This window comes from Crinia signifera, chromosome 11, assembly GCF_055691185.1.
Source record: "Crinia signifera chromosome 11, ASM5569118v1, whole genome shotgun sequence".
Classification (NCBI taxonomy): domain Eukaryota; kingdom Metazoa; phylum Chordata; class Amphibia; order Anura; family Myobatrachidae; genus Crinia; species Crinia signifera.
This window is the reverse complement of record NC_139227.1, coordinates 102,933,319-102,955,342: the sequence shown is the minus strand read 5'-3', so window position 1 is coordinate 102,955,342 and position 22,024 is coordinate 102,933,319. Positions and strand designations below refer to the sequence as shown.

General features: G+C 48.2%; 1 protein-coding gene across 4 annotated transcripts in view; it reads left to right on the top strand.

Annotated features, from left to right (window-relative positions):
• HTATIP2 (HIV-1 Tat interactive protein 2) overlaps positions 1–22,024 on the top strand; it is a 33,068-nt gene that overhangs the window by 5,493 nt on the left and 5,551 nt on the right. The window contains exons 1-3 of one of the 4 annotated variants that reach the window (XM_083164050.1): positions 6,153–6,174; positions 15,653–15,845; positions 16,125–16,232. In XM_083164050.1, coding sequence (XP_083020176.1) covers positions 6,173–6,174; positions 15,653–15,845; positions 16,125–16,232 — 303 coding nt within the window. In that variant the 5' untranslated portion in view covers positions 6,153–6,172. Of the gene's footprint in view, positions 1–6,152; positions 6,175–6,294; positions 6,483–7,617; positions 7,722–15,652; positions 15,846–16,124; positions 16,233–22,024 lie in introns of those variants that run through there. The other 3 variants (XM_083164048.1, XM_083164049.1, XM_083164051.1) reach the window with 3 other exon arrangements.

Here is a 22,024-nt window from a genome sequence, read left to right as displayed (position 1 = left end):
CCCAAATCCTTGTTGGTCAAAAGAAATGGCAAGTGGGTCATATGTAAGTGACCCCCCTGTGCGGGTTTCCAGCTTAATATTTTTTGACCAACGCTGTTTAACCCTTGCAGGACACCAGCTACTTATTCAAAATGATATCTGGAACCCATGCCCATATTTGTGCCCATTTTCTGCCCAAATCATTGTTGGTCAAAAGAAATTGCAAGTAGGTCATATGTATCTGACCCCCCTGTGTGGGTTTCAAGTGTAATATGTTTTTACCAACACTGTTTAACCCTTGCAGGACACCAGCTACTTATTCAAAATAATGACATCTGTGACCCATGCCCACTTTACTGCCCTATTACTGCCCAAATCCTTGTTGGTCAAAAGAAATGGCACGTGGGTCATATGTAAGTGACCCCCCTGTGCGGGTTTCCAGTGTAATATTTTTTGACCAACGCTGTTTAACCCTTGCAGAACACCAGCTACTTATTCAAAATGATGATTCTGGGACCCATGCCCACTTTAGTGCCCTATTTCTGCCCAAATCCTTGTTGGTCAAAAGAAATGGCAAGTGGGTCATATGTAAGTGACCCCCCTGTGTGGGTTTCAAGTGTAATATGTTTTGACCAACACTGTTTAACCCTTGCAGGACACCAGCTACTTATTCAAAATAATGACATCTGTGACCCATGCCCACTTTACTGCCCTATTACTGCCCAAATCCTTGTTGGTCAAAAGAAATGGCAAGTGGGTCATATGTAAGTGACCCCCCTGTGCGGATTTCCAGTGTAATATTTTTTGACCAACGCTGTTTAACCCTTGCAGAACACCAGCTACTTATTCAAAATCATGATTCTGGGACCCATGCCCACTTTACTGCCCTATTTCTGCCCAAATCCTTGTTGGTCAAAAGAAATGGCAAGTGGGTCATATGTAAGTGACCCCCCTGTGCGGATTTCCAGTGTAATATTTTTTGACCAACGCTGTTTAACCCTTGCAGAACACCAGCTACTTATTCAAAATCATGATTCTGGGACCCATGCCCACTTTACTGCCCTATTTCTGCCCAAATCCTTGTTGGTCAAAAGAAATGGCAAGTGGGTCATATGTAAGTGACCCCCCTGTGCGGATTTCCAGTGTAAGATTTTTTGACCAACGCTGTTTAACCCTTGCAGGACATCAGCTACTTATTCAAAATGATGATTCTGGGACCCATGGCCACTTTAGTGCCCTATTTCTGCCCAAATCCTTGTTGGTCAAAAGAAATGGCAAGTGGGTCATATGTAAGTGACCCCCCTGTGTGGATTCCAAGTGTAAGATTTTTTGACCAACGCTTTTTAACCCTTGCAGAACACCAGCTACTTATTCAAAATGATGATTCTGGGACCCATTCACACTTTAGTGCCCTATTTCTGCCCAAATCCTTGTTGGTCAAAAGAAACGGCAAGTGGGTCATATGTAAGTGACCCTTCTGTGCGGGTTTCCAGTGTAATATTTTTTGACCAACGCTGTTTAACCCTTGCAGGACACCAGCTACTTATTCAAAATGATATATGGAACCCATGCCCATATTTGTGCCCATTTTCTGCCCAAATCATTGTTGGTCAAAAGAAATTGCAAGTGGGTCATATGTATCTGACCCCCCTGTGTGGGTTTCAAGTGTAATATGTTTTGACCAACACTGTTTAACCCTTGCAGGACACCAGCTACTTATTCAAAATAATGACATCTGTGACCCATGCCCACTTTACTGCCCTATTACTGCCCAAATCCTTGTTGGTCAAAAGAAATGGCAAGTGGGTCATATGTAAGTGACCCCCCTGTGTGGGTTTCCAGTGTAATATTTTTTGACCAACGCTGTTTAACCCTTGCAGAACACCAGCTACTTATTCAAAATGATGATTCTGGGACCCATGGCCACTTTAGTGCCCTATTTCTGCCCAAATCCTTGTTGGTCAAAAGAAATGGCAAGTGGGTCATATGTAAGTGACCCCCCTGTGTGGGTTTCCAGTGTAATATTTTTTGACCAATGCTGTTTAACCCTTGCAGGACACCAGCTACTTATTCAAAATGATGACATCTGTGACCCATGCCCACTTTACTGCCCTATTACTGCCCAAATCCTTGTTGGTCAAAAGAAATGGCAAGTGGGTCATATGTAAGTGACCCCCCTGTGCCGGTTTCCAGTGTAATATTTTTTGACCAACGCTGTTTAACCCTTGCAGGACACCAGCTACTTATTCAAAATGATGACATATGGGACCTATGCCCACTTTAGTGCCCAATTTCTGCCCAAATCATTGTTGGTCAAAAGAAATTGCAAGTGGGTCATATGTAGGCAACCCCCCTGTGTGGGTTTCAAGTGTAATATGTTTTGACCAACACTGTTTAACCCTTGCAGGACCCCAGCTACTTATTCAAAATAATGACATCTGTGACCCATGCCCACTTTACTGCCCTATTACTGCCCAAATCCTTGTTGGTCAAAAGAAATGGCAAGTGGGTCATATGTAAGTGACCCCCCTGTGTGGATTCCAACTGTAAGATTTTTTGACCAACGCTGATTAACCCTTGCAGAACACCAGCTACTTATTCAAAATGATGATTCTGGGACCCATGCCCACTTTAGTGCCCAATTTCTGCCCAAATCCTTGTTGGTCAAAAGAAATGGCAAATGGGTCATATGTAAGTGACCCTTCTGTGCGGGTTTCCAGTGTAATATTTTTTGACCAACGCTGTTTAACCCTTGCAGGACACCAGCTACTTATTCAAAAGGATATCTGGGACCCATGCCCATTTTTGTGCCCATTTTCTGCCCAAATCATTGTTGGTCAAAAGAAATTGCAAGTGGGTCATATGTATCTGACCCCCCTGTGTGGGTTTCAAGTGTAATATGTTTTGACCAACACTGTTTAACCCTTGCAGGACACCAGCTACTTATTCAAAATAATGACATCTGTGACCCATGCCCACTTTACTGCCCTATTACTGCCCAAATCCTTGTTAGTCAAAAGAAATGGCATGTGGGTCATATGTAAGTGACCCTCCTGTGCGGGTTTCCAGTGTAATATTTGTTGACCAACGCTGTTTAACCCTTGCAGAACACCAGCTACTTATTCAAAATGATGATTCTGGGACCCATGCCCACTTTAGTGCCCTATTTCTGCCCAAATCCTTGTTGGTCAAAAGAAATGGCAAGTGGGTCATATGTAAGTGACCCCCCTGTGCGGGTTTCCAGTGTAATATTTTTTGACCAATGCTGTTTAACCCTTGCAGGACACCAGCTACTTATTCAAAATGATGACATCTGGGACCCATGCCCATTTTACTGCCCTATTACTGCCCAAATCCTTGTTGGTCAAAAGAAATGGCAAATGGGTCATATGTAAGTGACCCCCCTGTGCGGGTTTCCAGTGTAATATTTTTTGACCAACGCTGTTTAACCCTTGCAGGACACCAGCTACTTATTCAAAATGATGACATCTGGGACCTATGCCCACTTTAGTGCCCAATTTCTGTCCAAATCATTGCTGGTCAAAAGAAATTGCAAGTGGGTCATATGTAGGCAACCCCCCTGTGTGGGTTTCAAGTGTAATATGTTTTGACCAACACTGTTTAACCCTTGCAGGACACCAGCTACTTATTCAAAATAATTACATCTGTGACCCATGCCCACTTTACTGCCCTATTACTGCCCAAATCCTTGTTGGTCAAAAGAAAAAGCAAGTGGGTCATATGTAAGTGACCCCCCTGTGTGGATTCCACGTGTAAGATTTTTTGACCAACGCTGTTTAACCCTTGCAGAACACCAGCTACTTATTCAAAATGATGATTCTGGGACCCTTGTCCATTTTAGTGCCCAATTTCTTCCCAAATCCTTGTTGGTCAAAAGAAATGGCAAGTGGGTCATATGTACGTGACCCTTCTGTGCGGTTTTCCAGTGTAATATTTTTTGACCAACGCTGTTTAACCCTTGCAGGACACCAGCTACTTATTCAAAATGATATCTGGGACCCATGACCATTTTTGTGCCCATTTTCTGCCCAAATCATTGTTGGTCAAAATAAATTGCAAGTGGGTCATATGTATCTGACCCCCCTGTGTGGGTTTCAAGTGTAATATGTTTTGACCAACACTGTTTAACCCTTGCAGGACACCAGCTACTTATTCAAAATAATGACATCTGTGACCCATGCCCACTTTACTGCCCTATTACTGCCCAAATCCTTGTTGGTCAAAAGAAATGGCACGTGGGTCATATGTAAGTGACCCCCCTGTGCGGGTTTCCAGTGTAATATTTTTTGACCAACGCTGTTTAACCCTTGCAGAACACCAGCTACTTATTCAAAATGATGACATCTGTGACCCATGCCCACTTTACTGCCCTATTACTGCCCAAATCCTTGTTGGTCAAAAGAAATGGCAAGTGGGTCATATGTAAGTGACCCCCCTGTGCGGGTTTCCTATGTAATATTTTTTGACCAACGCTGTTTAACCCTTGCAGAACACCAGCTACTTATTCAAAATGATATCTGGGACCCATGCCCACTTTAGTGCCCAATTTCTGCCCAAATCATTGTTGGTCAAAAGAAATTGCAAGTGGGTCATATGTAGGCAACCCCCCTGTGTGGGTTTCAAGTGTAATATGTTTTGACCAACACTGTTTAACCCTTGCAGGACACCAGCTACTTATTCAAAATAATGACATCTGTGACCCATGCCCACTTTACTGCCCTATTACTGCCCAAATCCTTGTTGGTCAAAAGAAATGGCACGTGGGTCTTATGTAAGTGACCCCCCTGTGCGGGTTTCCAGTGTAATATTTTTTGACCAACGCTGTTTAACCCTTGCAGGACACCAGCTACTTATTCAAAATGATATCTGGGACCCATGCCCATTTTTGTGCCCATTTTCTGCCCAAATCATTGTTGGTCAATAGAAATTGCAAGTGGGTCATATGTATCTGACCCCCCTGTGTGGGTTTCAAGTGTAATATGTTTTGACCAACACTGTTTAACCCTTGCAGGACACCAGCTACTTATTCAAAATAATGACATCTGTGACCCATGCCCACTTTACTGCCCTATTACTGCCCAAATCCTTGTTGGTCAAAAGAAATGGCACGTGGGTCATATGTAAGTGACCCCCCTGTGCGGGTTTCCAGTGTAATATTTTTTGACCAACGCTGTTTAACCCTTGCAGAACACCAGCTACTTATTCAAAATGATGATTCTGGGACCCATGCCCACTTTACTGACCTATTTCTGCCCAAATCCTGGTTGGTCAAAAGAAATGGCAAGTGGGTCATATGTAAGTGACCCCCCTGTGCGGGTTTCCAGTGTAATATTTTTTGACCAACGCTGTTTAACCCTTGCAGGACACCAGCTACTTATTCAAAATGATGACATCTGTGACCCATGCCCACTTTAGTGCCCTTTTACTGCCCAAATCCTTGTTGGTCAAAAGAAATGGCAAGTGGGTCATATGTAAGTGACCCCCCTGTGTGTATTTCAAGTGTAAGATTTTTTGACCAACGCTGTTTCACCCTTGCAGAACACCAGCTACTTATTCAAAATTATGATTCTGGGACCCATGCCCACTTTAGTGCCCAATTTCTGCCCAAATCCTTGTTGGTCAAAATAAATTGCTAGTGGGTCATATGTACGTGACCCCCCTGTGTTGATTTCTGCAGTCAAATTTGTGGTCCATGATTCATTAACCCTTGTAAAAGTGATTGTTCTGAATAAGAAGCTGGAGCTCGAATAAGAAGCTGGAGCTCGAATAAGAAGCTGGAGCTCGAATAAGAAGCTGGAGCTCGAATAAGAAGCTGGAGCTCGAATAAGAAGCTGGCCGAATAAGAAGCCAACTTCAGCCTCGTCTTTATAATCGCGTATGTTAGTGCATATGCGATTATTAACTATGCGAATCAGTGGTCACTGGCAGTACTTCACCTCTTTTATAGAGAGAGAGAGAGAGAGAGAGAGAGAGAGAGAGAGAGAGAGAGAGAGAGAGAGAGATAGTTACACTGTCATTATGACAGACATGTCTATGGTTATTTGTAAGTTCTCCTGTATTTCTATATATACGGCTAAGTACTGACACAGCATTGGGAGAGTGCTCCTGTACATGTGTATATTCGGCCGTACTGTCTCCTCCCACAGCTAGAAGAAATACAGTGTGTGGTAATATGTGAGTGCTCCTGTATATGTATATAGTCGGTAAGGTGTGAGAGTGCTCCTGTAAAGGGATATATACGGCAGCGTGCTGTTTATGGATATGGATATGAGTGATACAGTGTATACAGCCAGCTACGGCTGAGCGCATGCGCAGATCTGCTCAGGGCAGGTCGGGAAGGGCAGTTGTAGCGGGCTCCTCTGTGTACCTATGCCGGGTGTGTCAGCGCTGGGCACGGGCTGCTGGGCTGCAGGATCATTGCTTGTTCTCCTCGCTGCCATTTCGGTTCACCAGGAGTACTCCGACCCCGGGGAGCTGCCCAGGTATTGCCCTACTCTGCACCACATAATGCCAGGTGTGACCCCCCCCCCCCTATGTGCCCCACAGACAGTGCCAGGTGTGACCCCCTCTGTGCCCCACAGACAGTGCCAGGTGTGACCCCCTCTGTGCCTCACAGACAGTGCCAGGTGTGACCCCCTCTGTACCCCACAGACAGTGCCAGGTGTGACCCCCTCTGTGCCCCACAGGCAGTGCCAGGTGTGACCCCCTCTGTGCCCCACAGGCAGTGCCAGGTGTGACCCCCTCTGTGCCCCACAGACAGTGCCAGGTGTGACCCCCTCTGTGCACCACATAATGCAAGGTGTGACCCCCTCTGTGCCCCACAGACAGTACCCGGTGTGACCCCCTCTGTGCCCCACAGATGGTGCCAGGTGTGACCCCTTCTGTGCACCACAGACAGTGCCAGATGTGACCCCCTCTGTCCCACAGGCCCCACAGACAGTGCCAGGTGTGACCCCCTCTGTACCCCACAGACAGTGCCAGGTGTGACCACCCTCTGTGCCCCACAGACAGTGCCAGGTGTGACCCCCTCTGTGCCCCACAGACAGTGCCAGGTGTGACCCCCTCTGTGCCCCACAGGCAGTGCCAGGTGTGACCCCCTCTGTGCCCCACAGACAGTGCCAGGTGTGACCCCCTCTGTGCCCCACAGGCAGTGCCAGGTGTGACCCCCTCTGTGCACTACAGGCAGTGCCAGGTGTGTGTGACCCCCTCTGTGCCCCACAGGCAGTGCCAGGTGTGTGTGACCCCCTCTGTGCCCCACAGACACTGCCAGGTGTGACCCCCTCTGTGCCCCACAGGCACTGCCAGGTGTGACCCCCTCTGTGCCCCACAGGCACTGCCAGGTGTGACCCCTCTGTGCCCCACAGGCAGTGCCAGGTGTGACCCCCTCTGTGCCCCACAGACCGTGCCAGGTGTGACCCCTCTGTGCACCACATAATGCCAGGTGTGACCCCCTCTGTGCCCCACAGACAGTGCCAGTTGTGACCCCTTCTGTGCACCACAGACAGTGCCAGATGTGACCCCCCTCTGTCCCACAGGCCCCACAGACAGTGCCAGGTGTGATTCATCTGCGCCCCTCTTACAGTGCCAGGCGTTTCCCCTCTGTGTACCTATGCTGGGTGTGCCACCTCTGGCATGGACTGTTGGGCTGCAGAATCATTGCTCATTCTCCTCGCAGCCATCTCTGTTCACCAGGAGGACTTTGATTCTGGAGAGCTACCAAGGTATTACCCCACTCTGCACCACTTAGTGTCAGGTGTTAGCCCTCTGTGCCCATCACACAGTGCCAGGTGTTACCCCTCTGAGCCCGTCACACAGTGCCAGGTGTTATCCCTCTGTGCACCACACACAGTGACAGATGATACCATTTTGTACTCACCAGTGTTTCCCTCACGTGTCGCCCCCTATTCGCCAGCATTTACCTCATGTGTTGCCCCCTGCTTGCCAGCATTTACCTCGCCTGTCGCCCCCTGTTTGCCAGCATTTACCTCGCGTGTTGCCCCCTGCTCGCCAGCATTTTCCTCACGCTTTTCCCCCTGCTCCCCAACATTTCCCTCACGTGTCCCCACTGCTCCCCAGCATTTTCCTCACGCTTTGCCCCCTGCTCCCCAGCATTTCCCTCACGTGTTCCCCCTGCTCCCCAGCATTTCCCTCACGTGTTCCCCCTGCTCCCCTGCATTTCTCTCACGTCCCCCCCTGCTCCCCAGCATTTCCCTCACTTGTTACCCCCTGCTTCCCAGCATTTCTCTCACATGTCACCCCCTGCTCACCAGCATTTCCCTAACGTGTCACCCCTGCTTACCAGCATTTCCCTCACGTTTCAGCCCCTGCTCACCAGCATTTCCCTCACGTGTCCCCCCCCTGCTCCCTAGCATTTCCCTCACATGTCGCCCTTGCTCCCCAGCATTTCCCTCACGTGCCCCCCCCTGCTCCCCAGCATTTCCCTCACATGTCACCCTTGCTCCCCAGCATTTCCTTCAGGTGTCCCCCCTGCTCCCCAGCATTTCCCTCACGTGTCACCCCTGCTCCCCAGAGTTTCCCTCATGCGTCACTCCTGCTCCCTAGTGTTTTCCTTATGTGTCACTCCCTGCTCCCCAGCATTTCCCTCACATGTCACCCTTGCTCCCCAGCATTTCCCTCATGCGTCACCCCTGCTCCCTAGTGTTTCCCTCATGTGTCACCCCTTGCTCCCCAGCATTTCCCTCACATGTCACCCTTGCTCCACAGCATTTCCCTCATGCATCACCCCTGCTCCCCAGTGTTTCCCTCATTTGTCACCCCCTGCTCCCCAGCATTTCCCTCACATGTCACCCTTGCTCCCCAGCATTTCCCTCATGCGTCGCCCCTGCTCCCCAGTGTTTCCCTTATGTGTCACCCCCTGCTCCCCAGCATTTCCCTCACATGTCACCCTTGCTCCCCAGCATTTCCCTCATGCGTCACCCCTGCTCCCTAGTGTTTCCCTCATGTGTCACCCCCCGCTCCCCAGCATTTCCCTCATGCGTCACCCTTGCTCCCCAGCATTTCCCTCATGCGTCACCCCTGCTCCCCAGTGTTTCCCTCATGTGTCACCCCCTGCTCCCCAGCATTTCTCTCACATGTCACCCTTGCTGCCCAGCATTTCTCTCAATTGTCACCCCCTGCTCACCTGCATTTCCCTCAGGTGCCCCCCCTGCTCCCCAGCATTTCCCTCACATGTCGTCCTTGCTCCCCAGCATTTCCCTCACGTGTCACCCCTGCTCCCCAGCATTTCCCTCACAGGTCACCCTTGCTCCACAGCATTTCCCTCATGCGTCACCCCTGCTCCCTAGTGTTTCCCTCATGTGTCACCCCCTGCTCCTCAGCATTTCCCTCACATGTCATCCTTGCTCCCCAGCATTTCCCTCATGTGTCACCCCTGCTCCCCAGCATTTCCCTCACAGGTCACCCTTGCTCCACAGCATTTCCCTCATGCGTCACCCCTGCTCCCTAGTGTTTCCCTTATGTGTCACCCCCTGCTCCCCAGCATTTCCCTCACATGTCACCCTTGCTCCCCAGCATTTCCCTCATGCGTCACCCCTGCTCCCTAGTGTTTCCCTCATGTGTCACCCCTTGCTCCCCAGCATTTCCCTCACATGTCACCCTTGCTCCACAGCATTTCCCTCATGCATCACCCCTGCTCCCCAGTGTTTCCCTCATTTGTCACCCCCTGCTCCCCAGCATTTCCCTCACATGTCACCCTTGCTCCCCAGCATTTCCCTCATGCGTCGCCCCTGCTCCCCAGTGTTTCCCTTATGTGTCACCCCCTGCTCCCCAGCATTTCCCTCATGCGTCACCCCTGCTCCCTAGTGTTTCCCTCATGTGTCACCCCCCGCTCCCCAGCATTTCCCTCATGCGTCACCCTTGCTCCCCAGCATTTCCCTCATGCGTCACCCCTGCTCCCCAGTGTTTCCCTCATGTGTCACCCCCTGCTCCCCAGCATTTCTCTCACATGTCACCCTTGCTGCCCAGCATTTCTCTCAATTGTCACCCCCTGCTCACCTGCATTTCCCTCAGGTGAACCCCCTGCTCCCCAGCATTTCCCTCACATGTCGTCCTTGCTCCCCAGCATTTCCCTCACGTGTCACCCCTGCTCCCCAGCATTTCCCTCACAGGTCACCCTTGCTCCACAGCATTTCCCTCATGCGTCACCCCTGCTCCCTAGTGTTTCCCTCATGTGTCACCCCCTGCTCCCCAGCATTTCCCTCACATGTCATCCTTGCTCCCCAGCATTTCCCTCATGTGTCACCCCTGCTCCCCAGTGTTTCCCTCACATTCCTAGGCAGAAGTGGAGCAGTGGGCAAGGAAGATATTGCTATTGGTAGGTCTGACACCTCTCTTATACTACATTAATATTGTGTGGCACAATATCACATTGCTCACAACTAAAAGAACGCTGCTCCTCCCGAATAGACGTCCTTAGCTGTGTCTGTCCATGTACCCAGAGAACATGACCAGCCCCCAAACCAATCAGGCCCTCTGTTAGATGGGTTAAGGTCCCTGGTAATTCTTCTATATTACTCCAGTGCCTGGAACTACATGAGATATGACTCTCTCCCTTGACTTGTCCCCCCCCCCCCCTCTCGATCTCTCAGACACCCCACCCAATTCATTGTTTACCTATCACACTAATATTTGCAGAACAAATCCTGCTGCTGTGTTCTTTTTACGCAGTTCTGTGTATTTATCGCTCATTGCGGGCAGCGCATTCCAATGACTTTAGTTCATTCTCAGCATGATGGCTTAGTGCATGCTCCAATGCTTTCCTAAATGTGCTGTGCACCTTTTTAAGGGTCTGCAAATCTACACTGTCCCACCAATATTGGGGCAGTTGAGAGACTCTGGAGGTAAGTATCGCAGCTAGGGTTACATTTTCCTAAATAGCATTTTATTATTATTACTACTAATGATAATAATAATAATAACAGTTTCTTATAACGCAGTCAATTCTGTTGTAATTTACATAGGAAACAACAGTAATAATAGAAAACTGGGTAATAACACACCATTATAAAGGTTGGAGGGCCCTGCTCGCAAACTTACACACTATAGGAAAATAGGCTTTGATACAAAAAAAAAAAATAGATTACAGAACCTAAATAGTAACAAATCTCCTGGCCCAGACAAAAAACACCCTAGGATACTAAAATAATTGAGTTCTGTCATAGCACTACCATTATATCTGATATTCGAGGAATCAATAAACTTGGGGATACCAACGGACTGGCGAATAGCTAACGTAGTACCAATATGGAAGAAAGGTAGCAAAACTAACCCTGAAAATTATAGACCGGTCAACGTTCAATCCATTGTGGGGAAAATATTAGAAAGAATAATAAGAGATAGTATCCAAAATTTCTTAGAACAGAGAAAGTATGGCTCAGCATGGGTTCGTCAAAAATAGATCATGTCAGACTAATTTAATTAGCTTTTATGAGGAAGTCAGTAGGGGGCTGGACTTAGGGAAATCTGTTGATGTAGTACTGCTTGATTTTGCTAAAGCTTTTAACACGGTGCCTCATAAAAGGTTATTAATGATATTAGGTAATTTAGGGTTAGGAGATAAAATTTGTAATTGGATTAAAAACTGGTTGCACAATATGGGACAGAGAGTGGTGGTAAATGGCATAAATTCCAGCTGGGGTAAGGTCCAAAGTGGAGTCCTGCAAGGTTCAATATTGGGACCCACCTTGTTTAATATATTCATTAATGATATTGAAAGTGACATAGTGAGTAAAATTGCAATATTTGCAGACGACGCAAAACTGAGTAAGGAAATTAACTCACTATGTGGGTGAGAGGATGTGGAAACACTACAAAGTGACTTAAACTGGAAAGGTGGAAAATGCTGTTTAACGTTGAAAAATGTAAAGTAATTAATTTTGGGGAAAAAATAAGCTACTTATAGGCTAAATGGAGTTATTATAGGGAATTATGCTGTAGAGAAGGACGTAGGGGGCATCATAGATGATAAATTGGGTAATAGTGAACACTGCTCAAGTGCAGCAGCAAAAGCAAACCGGACACTGGCATGCATGAAAAGGGGAATGGATTCAAGGGATGCCAATATGATAGTACACACTTGGAATATTGTGTTCAGTCCTGGGCACCGCACCGCACCTTAAAAGGGACATAAATGAATTGGAACAGGTACAGAGAAGGGCGACTAAGCTAATAAAGCCTTGAATCACTAGAATACAAAGATAGGTTATCCAGGCTGAATATGTTTTCACTGGAGAAACGGAGGATGAGAGGTGATATGTTCAAATACAGAATTGGGAATCATATGGAACAGGCCTATACTGAGGACACGCGGGCATGTACTGAGGCTCGAGGAAAAATAATTCTGTACTGAATTAAGAAGATGATTCTTCACCATTACAGCAGTAAAATTCTGGAACTCATTGCCGGTGGGGGTGGTTACAGCAACTACTGTTAATGAATTTAAATCAAAACTGGATACATTTTTGGCCACTAAGGGATTCCTATAGATATGACTTACTCACGTCAGTAGTTACAAGTTAGATAGGTTGAACTTGATGGACTAACGTCTTTTTTCAGCCTTAATTACTATGTTACTAAAGGATAGGTGCTACCTATTGCATAATGGCCACAAGATTGCAGAGGCTCTTGGTGGGCTGTATGGTCACCCAGCAATGCTGGCCTGGGGTCAGGAGGATGATAAAATACATGAGGATATGTGAGGACTGTACAGTGGGGATGTGATTGGACAGGAGATGATTATGATAGTAATGTGGGCGTGTCTGAAGAGTGGAGTACTCGGGAAACGCTTGAAGGTTTGGGGACTAGAGGAAAGTCTTATTGTGCGTGGGAGGAGATTACACAGAGTAGGTGCAGCATAAGAGAAGTTCTGTAATTGTGAATGGGAGAGAGTAGTGAGTGTGGATAAGAGCCGTAGATCCTGTGAAGATATCGGGTTGGGAGATATTATGAGATAAGAGATGTACGTTGGTGTATGGTCTTGTGTGTATAGGTGGCCATACACGACTTCTCCCTGCATCGTAGAACTATACGATCCCCCAGGATGTGATGTATCGCATGCAACCCCGTTCCCCACTGCCAGGAGGGAGTCCCAGTCAGAGGTGATCTCCACTCTTTCTCTCCAAACCAAATGGCTCGAATATGTAAAAAGAAAGGAGAATACACAATTGTAGTATGATCCAAATACTGAAGACATATTCTCCTCCAAACGTGCAGGGGGACTATTAGAAGATAGTGCTCCCAAAGTTCCCGAATGATCCAGGGGTCATTAAATTGTAGGTCACCACACTCTAGTGAGTATCAACAAGTGCTTACATGTATGCTTACATGAATGGGTTTAGGACAACTCGCATAAAGGTCTCTTTATGGAATATGGAGTCTCACAAGCTTCTTCCAAATTAAAAAAGTTTTATTCCGATAAAAACACGGTGTAGGCCACAATCCATCACAGCAGAAATAACCACACTAGTTGGAACCCGGGTAACATGTGGATGATACTGTACTGTATGAAAAGTGATCCCGCACCATTGGACAGTAAAAATAGATACTGGTTGCGACGCGTTTCAGCACACTGCGGTGCCTTTATCAAGTAATATGTCTAAATGTAAATAAAACATTATCATAAAATATGATGGTACTATCATCCATATAATGTATGGCACATCCACTAATCTAAAAACATACATACCAGCAGCAGATCTTTCTGAGCAATAAATTCGGTGGGGGACTGTTTCCACAGCTCCCTCCACGTGCAAACAGAAAAGTCAGCAGAACGCTTCTGTTTGCGTTTCACTGCTATAAAGCCGCCGGACCGGAAGTGCGAACCCGCACATTTGTACAGTCCAAATCACCTAGCACACATGGTATAGGATCACATTGCCCCTAGCACACATCGCACCGCGTGTACAGTCCAAATCACATAGCACACATGGTATAGGCTCACATTGCCCCAGCACACATCGCACCGCATGTACAGTCCAAATCACATAGCACACATGGTATAGGTTCACATTGCCCCTAGCACACATCGCACTGTGTGTACAGTCCAAATCACATAGCACACATGGTATAGGCTCACATTGCCCCACGTGTACAGTCCAAATCACATAGCACACATGGTATAGGCTCACATTGCCCCTAGCACACATCACACTGTGTGTACAGTCCAAATCACATAGCACGCATGGTATAGGCTCACATTGCCCCACGTGTACAGTCCAAATCACATAGCACACATTGTATAGGCTCACATTGCCCCTAGCACACATCACACTGTGTGTACAGTCCAAATCACATAGCACACATGGTATAGGCTCACATTGCCCCCTAGCACACATCGTCCCGTGTGTACAGTCCAAATTACATAGCACACATGGTATAGGCTCACATCACCCCCTAGCACACATCGTCCCGCGTGTACAGTCCAAATCACATAGCACACATGGTATAGGCTCACATCACCCCCTAGCACACATCGTCCCGCGTGTACAGTCCAAATCACATAGCACACATGGTATAGGCTCACATCACCCCCTAGCACACATCGTCCCGCGTGTACAGTCCAAATCACATAGCACACATGGTATAGGCTCACATTGCCCCTAGCACACATCGTCCCGCGTGTACAGTCCAAATCACATAGCACACATGGTATAGGCTCACATTGCCCCCTAGCACACATCGTCCCGCGTGTACAGTCCAAATCACCTAGCACACATGGTTTAGGCTCACATCACCCCCTAGCACACATCGTCCCGCGTGTACAGTCCAAATCACATAGCACACATGGTATAGGCTCACATCGCCCCTAGCACACATCGCACTGCGTGTACAGTCCAAATCACATAGCACACATGGTATAGGCTCACATCGCCCCGCGTATACAGTCCAATCACATAGCACACATGGTATAGGCTCACATGGCCCCACGTATACAGTCCAATCACATAGCACACATGGTATATGCTCACATCGCTCCTAGCACACATCGCACCGCGTGCAGACACCACCAGATTGCCTATGACACAGAACAGGAATATGTACAGCCAAACATCTATCGGCACCTTGCTCCGATATATATTCCTTCCATCAAGTACGATTTCAGTTTGATGTCGATTCGATTTAGCTTATATATATGCAACATTTAATAGAAAAATAAATTACATCGAACTGTGCATACGGGGCATAAGGCACGTGTGGAACAATGGCTAGCATTGCTGTCTCTGCACTCTCCTATCCAGGCCCTGTCTGTGTGGAGTTTGTATTGGCTTTCTCCCACAAACCTAATGGGAGATTACTGTAAGTGTGTGGTAAAAGATTCAGACTGTGGCAGTAAATGTATCGGAACAGTGCTCGTTAGTAGACCAGCTCTATATAAATAATATCGGTGATTGCGGTCAGAAGATTGTCCGTTTGTGTGCACTTACCTGATGTCTGCAAAGAAGCCGAGTGTCCTATTTCTTTAATTATTCATTACCTAAGTGTTCCCACTAATGATTTGAATGTTTGTTCAATGAAACATTTCTCCGTTGGTCTGCAATTAGTTACTATGGTAGTGGTGCGCTGATAGCAGTAGGCGCTGTGGCGGTGGGGCTTATTATATGCATCCTAAGCTTTAACATTTGTTCCCCGGGAACAGGATGGAGAAAGACCTGAAGACACTGCAAGAAGAATACAGACAGATGAACCGATCCTGCTTCATCCTCGGGGCTACCGGGGAGACGGGGAGAGCGCTGCTGAAGGAGATCCTGCGGACTCAGATCTTCAGTAAAATAACTCTCATTGGCCGACGGCAGATAACATTTGAAGACGAGGAGTATAATACTTCCGTGGTAGGTGTTTGTAATCGTTATTATAGTGGTCGTTCTAGCACCCTCCATCTTTAACAACCCATGTGGTTCCTTTTCCCTTCTGCGGTGCTTCTAGCACAGGTCTGGTCTGCATCAGTGCTGAAATACAGACCACACTGTGCTAGAAGCAGCATAGCATAATATTGTTATTTTTATTTTTTTTGAGAGAGAAACGTTTATAAATGTTCAACACAGTGTAGACATGTATATAGGATCCCAGGCAGGCATTGCTCACTCTGCTCTGATGTTACCCCTGTCTAGAACCAGGAGGTGGTTGATTTTGAGAAGTTAGATGAGTACGGCGCAGCTTTCCAGGGACACGACGTTGGATTCTGCTGCCTTGGGACCACAAAGGCAAAATCTGGAGAGGTGAGTGCACAGCGCCTGTGTGTAATGTGTGCAGGTTGTGTATACTGCGGGACACCACTGAAACGTACTAATCTCCCCCCATACTTACCCCACACTGTAGGTGTCCATAGGGGACGTAGGGACAGACCAATATCTTACAGAAAGATGGTCCCTCAATGAGTCTTACCCTCCACAGAGAGAATGGAACACACAATTGTTCCATTGATTCAATATACTTCTTTAATACTAAGAAATACTTAGTTATGGGCCTGATTCAGTTTGGCTCGGTAAGGTGCGAACCTATTGGCAGCCTGAGATGCTACACGGCGCCCATCCGAATGCCCCGACGCCAATTCCGCTCGGTACCATGCGACACATCCCTCGCATGACTCCGCTGCAGGGGAAATCAGTCGATGGTTGCCGATCATCGTATGATTTCTCCTGCCCCCCTCGCAAATAGAAAGTTGACTATTATTTGCATGTGCCTGGATGAAGACAGGGCGGGCAGCTGGCATCCTGTGACATCCGCCGCCTGCCCCCCGGCAGGGATCGGCCCGCCTGCATACCCATGGCAGGCCCCATTCCCATCACCGTCCGCCCCCGGCCCGATGCTTGGGTACAGCCCGGCGACTATACAAGCCATTCGCAAAGGGGGGCCACACATGTGCATAATAGACCATGCGCATGTGCAATCCCCAAATCATCGGGACGTGGCCGAACTCGCACAATTGCGAGTCAACCAGAATCACCCCCTTATATGCAGTAAGTTTGTTTCATTCACACTCGTTACGTTATTCAGTCACGCAGTTCAGCGTAACCCTACCTTGGTTTCTATAGGCTTTCATGGGGATACGGTCGTATTGTCGACACCACTTAGGTTGACAGGTGGCAAGGTCGACAGGAGTCTAGGTCAACAGGTGTCAAGGTTGACATGGGACAAAGTCGACATGGTTTTAGGTCGACATGGGTTAGGTTTACTGTTTTTTGAGCCGACATGTGCTGACAGGCGGTATTTCATGCCCTACCATCCACTATGGCGTAGTGGGAGAATAAAATAGTGTGCCAAGTGCAGCAAGGCACCGTGCCCGAAGCATTGTGAGCGTAGCGAGCCATGCGAGGGACTGCGGTTGACTTATAACTGTGTCCATGTCAACTCCCCTATTATATTCTTGTGAGCAGGGCCCTCCAGACTGGCCGGACTCAGACAGTGGGACGAGCGCAACAAAGCCCCTTGCGGGCTCGCTGCAGGCACGGTGGCTCGCTACGCTCGCCACCTATTCTATTCTCCCTCTATGGGGGTCGTGGACACCCACAAGGGAGAATCGGGACCCCGAGTGTCGGGTTTTGACAGTCGGAATCCCGACATCGGGGTAATGACTGTCGGGATCCCAACTGTCGGGAAACTGCCCGGCACCCCACTTCAAATAAATCTAACTTACAAAGCAGGTGTCTTTTGCCCTTTAATGCATTTCTATGGACCTAATTCAGACCTGATCAGCAAATTTTGTTAGCAAATGGGCAAAACCATGCTGCACTGCAGATGGGGCAGATGTAACCGGTGCAGAGAGTGTCTGATTTGGGTGAGTTTTGTTTCTGTGCAGGGTAAATACTGGCTACTTTATTTATACAATGCAATTTAGATTTCAGTTTGAAGTTCAAACCCCACCCAAATCCAACTCTTCGTGCACATGTTACATCTGCCCCACCTGCAGCGCAGAATGGTTTGTTCCCTATGCTAACAAAATCTACCCTGCGATCAGGTCTGAATTAGGCCCTATGTGAAAGGTTTAATCGCTTTCAGACAGCGGCGACCGAATAACCCGGCAATTACCCGACATTTAAATTGGGTTATCCTGCCGCCGCTGTCATACCCCTTTCACACAGGAGAGGTAATCTATGGTCTAAAATTTAGACTTGGAGTTTTGCTCTATTACTCTGGGTTTTTCGCCTGTGTGAAAGGGTCGATCCGGGTCTCCGACCCTGGTCATTTGCAGTGTCGGAGACCCGGAGTTTAAGATCCGGATCGACCCTTTCACACAGAAAAATGACCCGTGTTTTTAATGAAGTTTCCAGGTGGAACGGCTTCACCCGGGCATTTTATTTTCTAAAGGCCCCCATACACTATGCGATTTTGGGACGATTTCATCCGATTTCGGCACTTTGTGCCGATAATCGGATGAAATCGGCCCAAAATCGTAGGTATGTGACATTTGATCCGATCCGATGCGCGGTCCCGTGCGCATCGGACCGGATCAGGGAGGTCGGACGGTCTGTACATACGATCACGTCCGACCTCCCTGTATGCATATGCCTGCCACCTGACAGGCATATGCATACAGACACCGGGGGAGTAGTGGGGGCGGCCAGCGGCAGCGGTGGTGGGGGCGGGCTGCGGCGGTGGGGACGGGCGGCGTGTGCGGTGAGCGCAGTGTACTTACACATAGCAGCAGCGGCGGGGACGGGACGCGCAGTGGCGGCTATTATATTTTTAAAATACTTGTCAAATGACCGGCCGCTCTCTGATTGGCCGGAGAGCTCTCAGCCAATCAGAGAGCGGCCGGTCATTTGACAAGTATTTAAAAAATATAATAGCCGCCACTGCGCGTCCCGTCCCCGCCGCTGCTGCTATGTGTAAGTACACTGCGCTCACCGCAAAAGCTGCCCGCCCCCACTACCGCCGCTGGCCGCCCCGACCACCGCTGCCCGTCCCCACTACTGCCGCTGCCCGCCCCCACTACTGCTCACCGCCCTGCAGCTCCCCGGGTTTTTTTTTACATGGGATAAATCGCATGCGATTTATCCCATGTAAAAATGGCACATCAAGTGCCAAATTGTATGTGAGCCTCCCGGGGAGCTGCCGGGCGGCTCGCAGGTAAATTGGGTCCGACTTGTCCCTAGGACAAGTCGGCCTAATGTATGGGGGGCTTTAGAGAAAGGTGTATTAGAGTTTGATCCTGGATAGAGAGCACTGGCCCATTATCTATATAGTGGCTATATGTAACCTTTGATCTTATTTATCACATACAGGCTGATAACAGGTGCCAGCTGCTGGGACTGTGGGACGTCCCTTCCAGTCATGCAGATTTATATAGTCACACATTCATATTTCTGTACCTCCATCACAACAATAGAACTGGATTGTGCAAAATGATGGCGTTAGAGGACCAGGGCGAATGATACGTATAATATGACAACTCTGTAGAGCAAATGTAGCTTTGTTACCCATGTACTCTGTGCATGTAAACCTACATCACCACCAAGGAGACCACTTTTGTGGACTGAGGTTTAATGCTTTGTGAAAGGGAGGGGATGGGAAGACGAGCAGATTGTCATGTGTTCGGCGGTGCAAATTATTTGCGGCGCCTTATAAGTAAAATAATAATAATAGTGGGCAAGTAAAAGCCACAGAGATCCTAAACGGTACAGGGCCTATGAGACAATCATAGGTTCTAAACAAATAACGCAGCAAAAGGGGGATTAGACGTAGGAACATGGAAGTCCTGCCAAGGAAAACCAAATGCTAAATTATGTAAATCTGCAAATAGAAAGAGCCTAACAATATAGACATAATACTCAATAAGTCGCATTTTGTTGTCTTTTCTTTATGGGAAAACAAGGGTACGAGGGAGGTGGCTGGAAGAATGACTGGGGAAGAGAGTGCAACGGGAGGGGGGAGGGGCAGGGGCAGGCAATGGAGTGCAGAGCAGAGAAGTCATACTCAATCTAAATAGTCATCCTTTGAGTGTACCTGGCAGTGATAATAGAACAGGCACAGGATCTAAGCTACAAGAGGAACCAGCAATTTGCAGTTTAGTGGTATTAAGTATGTGCAGAATATATTGGTTGACCTGTAAAGCGGTAATTTCAGCAATAGCCTAGAATACATCCCTGAGAACAGACACTTGGAATCATTACCACCCGAACAGGTATTATGCGCCAGCTGGTAGAGATGGGGTACTATACTTAGAACGAGGTAAACCCTTTCCCATGCATAGTGCATTGTGATGTGACTATCATTGGGCCTTATTCTAGTTCACTCTTTCTGACAAGTTCCTTCTTAGATGGACAAAACCATGTGCACTGCAGGTGGGGCAGATGTAACTTGTGAAGAGAGAATTAGATTTGGCTGGGGTTTTACTTCAAGTGAGATCTATATTGCAGTGTAAAAATAAAGCAGCCAGTATTTACCCTGCACAGAAACAAAATAACTCACCCAAATCGAATTCTCTCTGCACATTTTACATCTGCCCCCCCCCTGCAGTGAAAATGGTTTTGTCCATCTAAGAAGGAATTTGTCAGAAAAGGCCCCCATACACTAGGGCGACTTGTCCTTAGGACAAGTCGCCCCCGACTTCCCCCTGAGCCTCCCCGGCTGCTTGATTAGATTGGCACTTGATGTGCCATTTTTTACATGTGATAAATCGTCTCGATTTATCACATGTAAAAAACCCGGGGAGCAGGGGGGGGGGGGGGGGGCTACAGAGCAGGGCTGCTGGTGGGAGCAGGGGGGGCTGGGGACGCTGCGGGGGACACAGGCGGCATAGAGCCGGGCAGAGGGAGCCGGGAGCTGTCAGTGCTAGAAAAAAAAGCCTATACAATGAATGGGCAGCCTGTGATTGGCTGAGCGCTCTTTCAGCCAATTGCTGACTGGCTGAGAGAGCGCTCAGCCAATCACAGGCCGCCCAGTCATTGTATGGGCTTTTTTTTTTTTCAGTACTGAAAGCTCCCGGCTCCCCCTGCCCGGCTCTATGCCGCCTGTGTCCCCCGCAGCGTCCCCAGTCCCCCCCTGCTCCCTCCCCCGCCACACCGCCCCACTAGGTCCCAAGTCGGGTGGTCGGACGTGCAGCAGGTCCGACCACCCGACGCAGATCCGATGCGCACGGGACAGCGCATCGGATCTGAGGGGACATCAAAACTAGCTGATTTTGGTCCGATTTCGGCCAGATCCGACTGATCTGGCCGAAATCTGACCAAAATCGGCTAGTGTATGGGGGCCTAAAGAGTGAACCAAAATAACCCCCATAGTGAGCCTCTTCCTACACCTCTGTCTCCTCGCACATTGAAACGCATTTGTAGTTCGATAAGGCCGCTGCCTGGAGCAGGGAGAACACTTATACTATAATATGTGCAGGGGCGGTCATCGAGATGCAAAACCAAGGCCTTCTGCAACGCGACACGGGTGATAAGGGAGGAGAAGTGATAAAGTGCCTGGTACTTTATCACTGGCCAATCAGCTCCTGACTGCTAAGTTACAGGCTGGGTTTAAAAAGGGACAGTTAGGAGCTGATTGGCCTGTGATAAAGTACCAGGCACTTTATCACTTCTCCCTTATCACTGCTTCATACATCTACCCCTCAGACTTTATTTCCACAGTGATCATGCCCAGCGCCAGCAAAGATAACTTAGTGGCCCATTTATCAATGAGTTTTAGCTATTTAAAACTCCGTGAATACGAACTTGTGCTCCAGCAAATCCACTTCTGTCATGTGTTTGAATAATGACAGTTGGCAGCTGATTGGCTGGAGCACCATTTATCACACGCAATGAGTTGATAAATGGGCTTCTTAGTGGGAATCGGGGTACCCCACAATACTGCGTATTGCCCCCGTCTATAGTAATTGTCTTGATTTCTCCTTAAAAAATGAAATCGGAAGAAGTCAGCAATGATTACTTTAGCTGGCAGGGGTTGCTACGGGTTACAATACACTCCCTGTCCACACCGCGTTACTGAATATGCCTCAGATGTCATAGACGCGTTTGATGTGGAGTTCTCTTCTGTTCTGCCTTCTCGTCCATGGAAATTTCGCATGCTG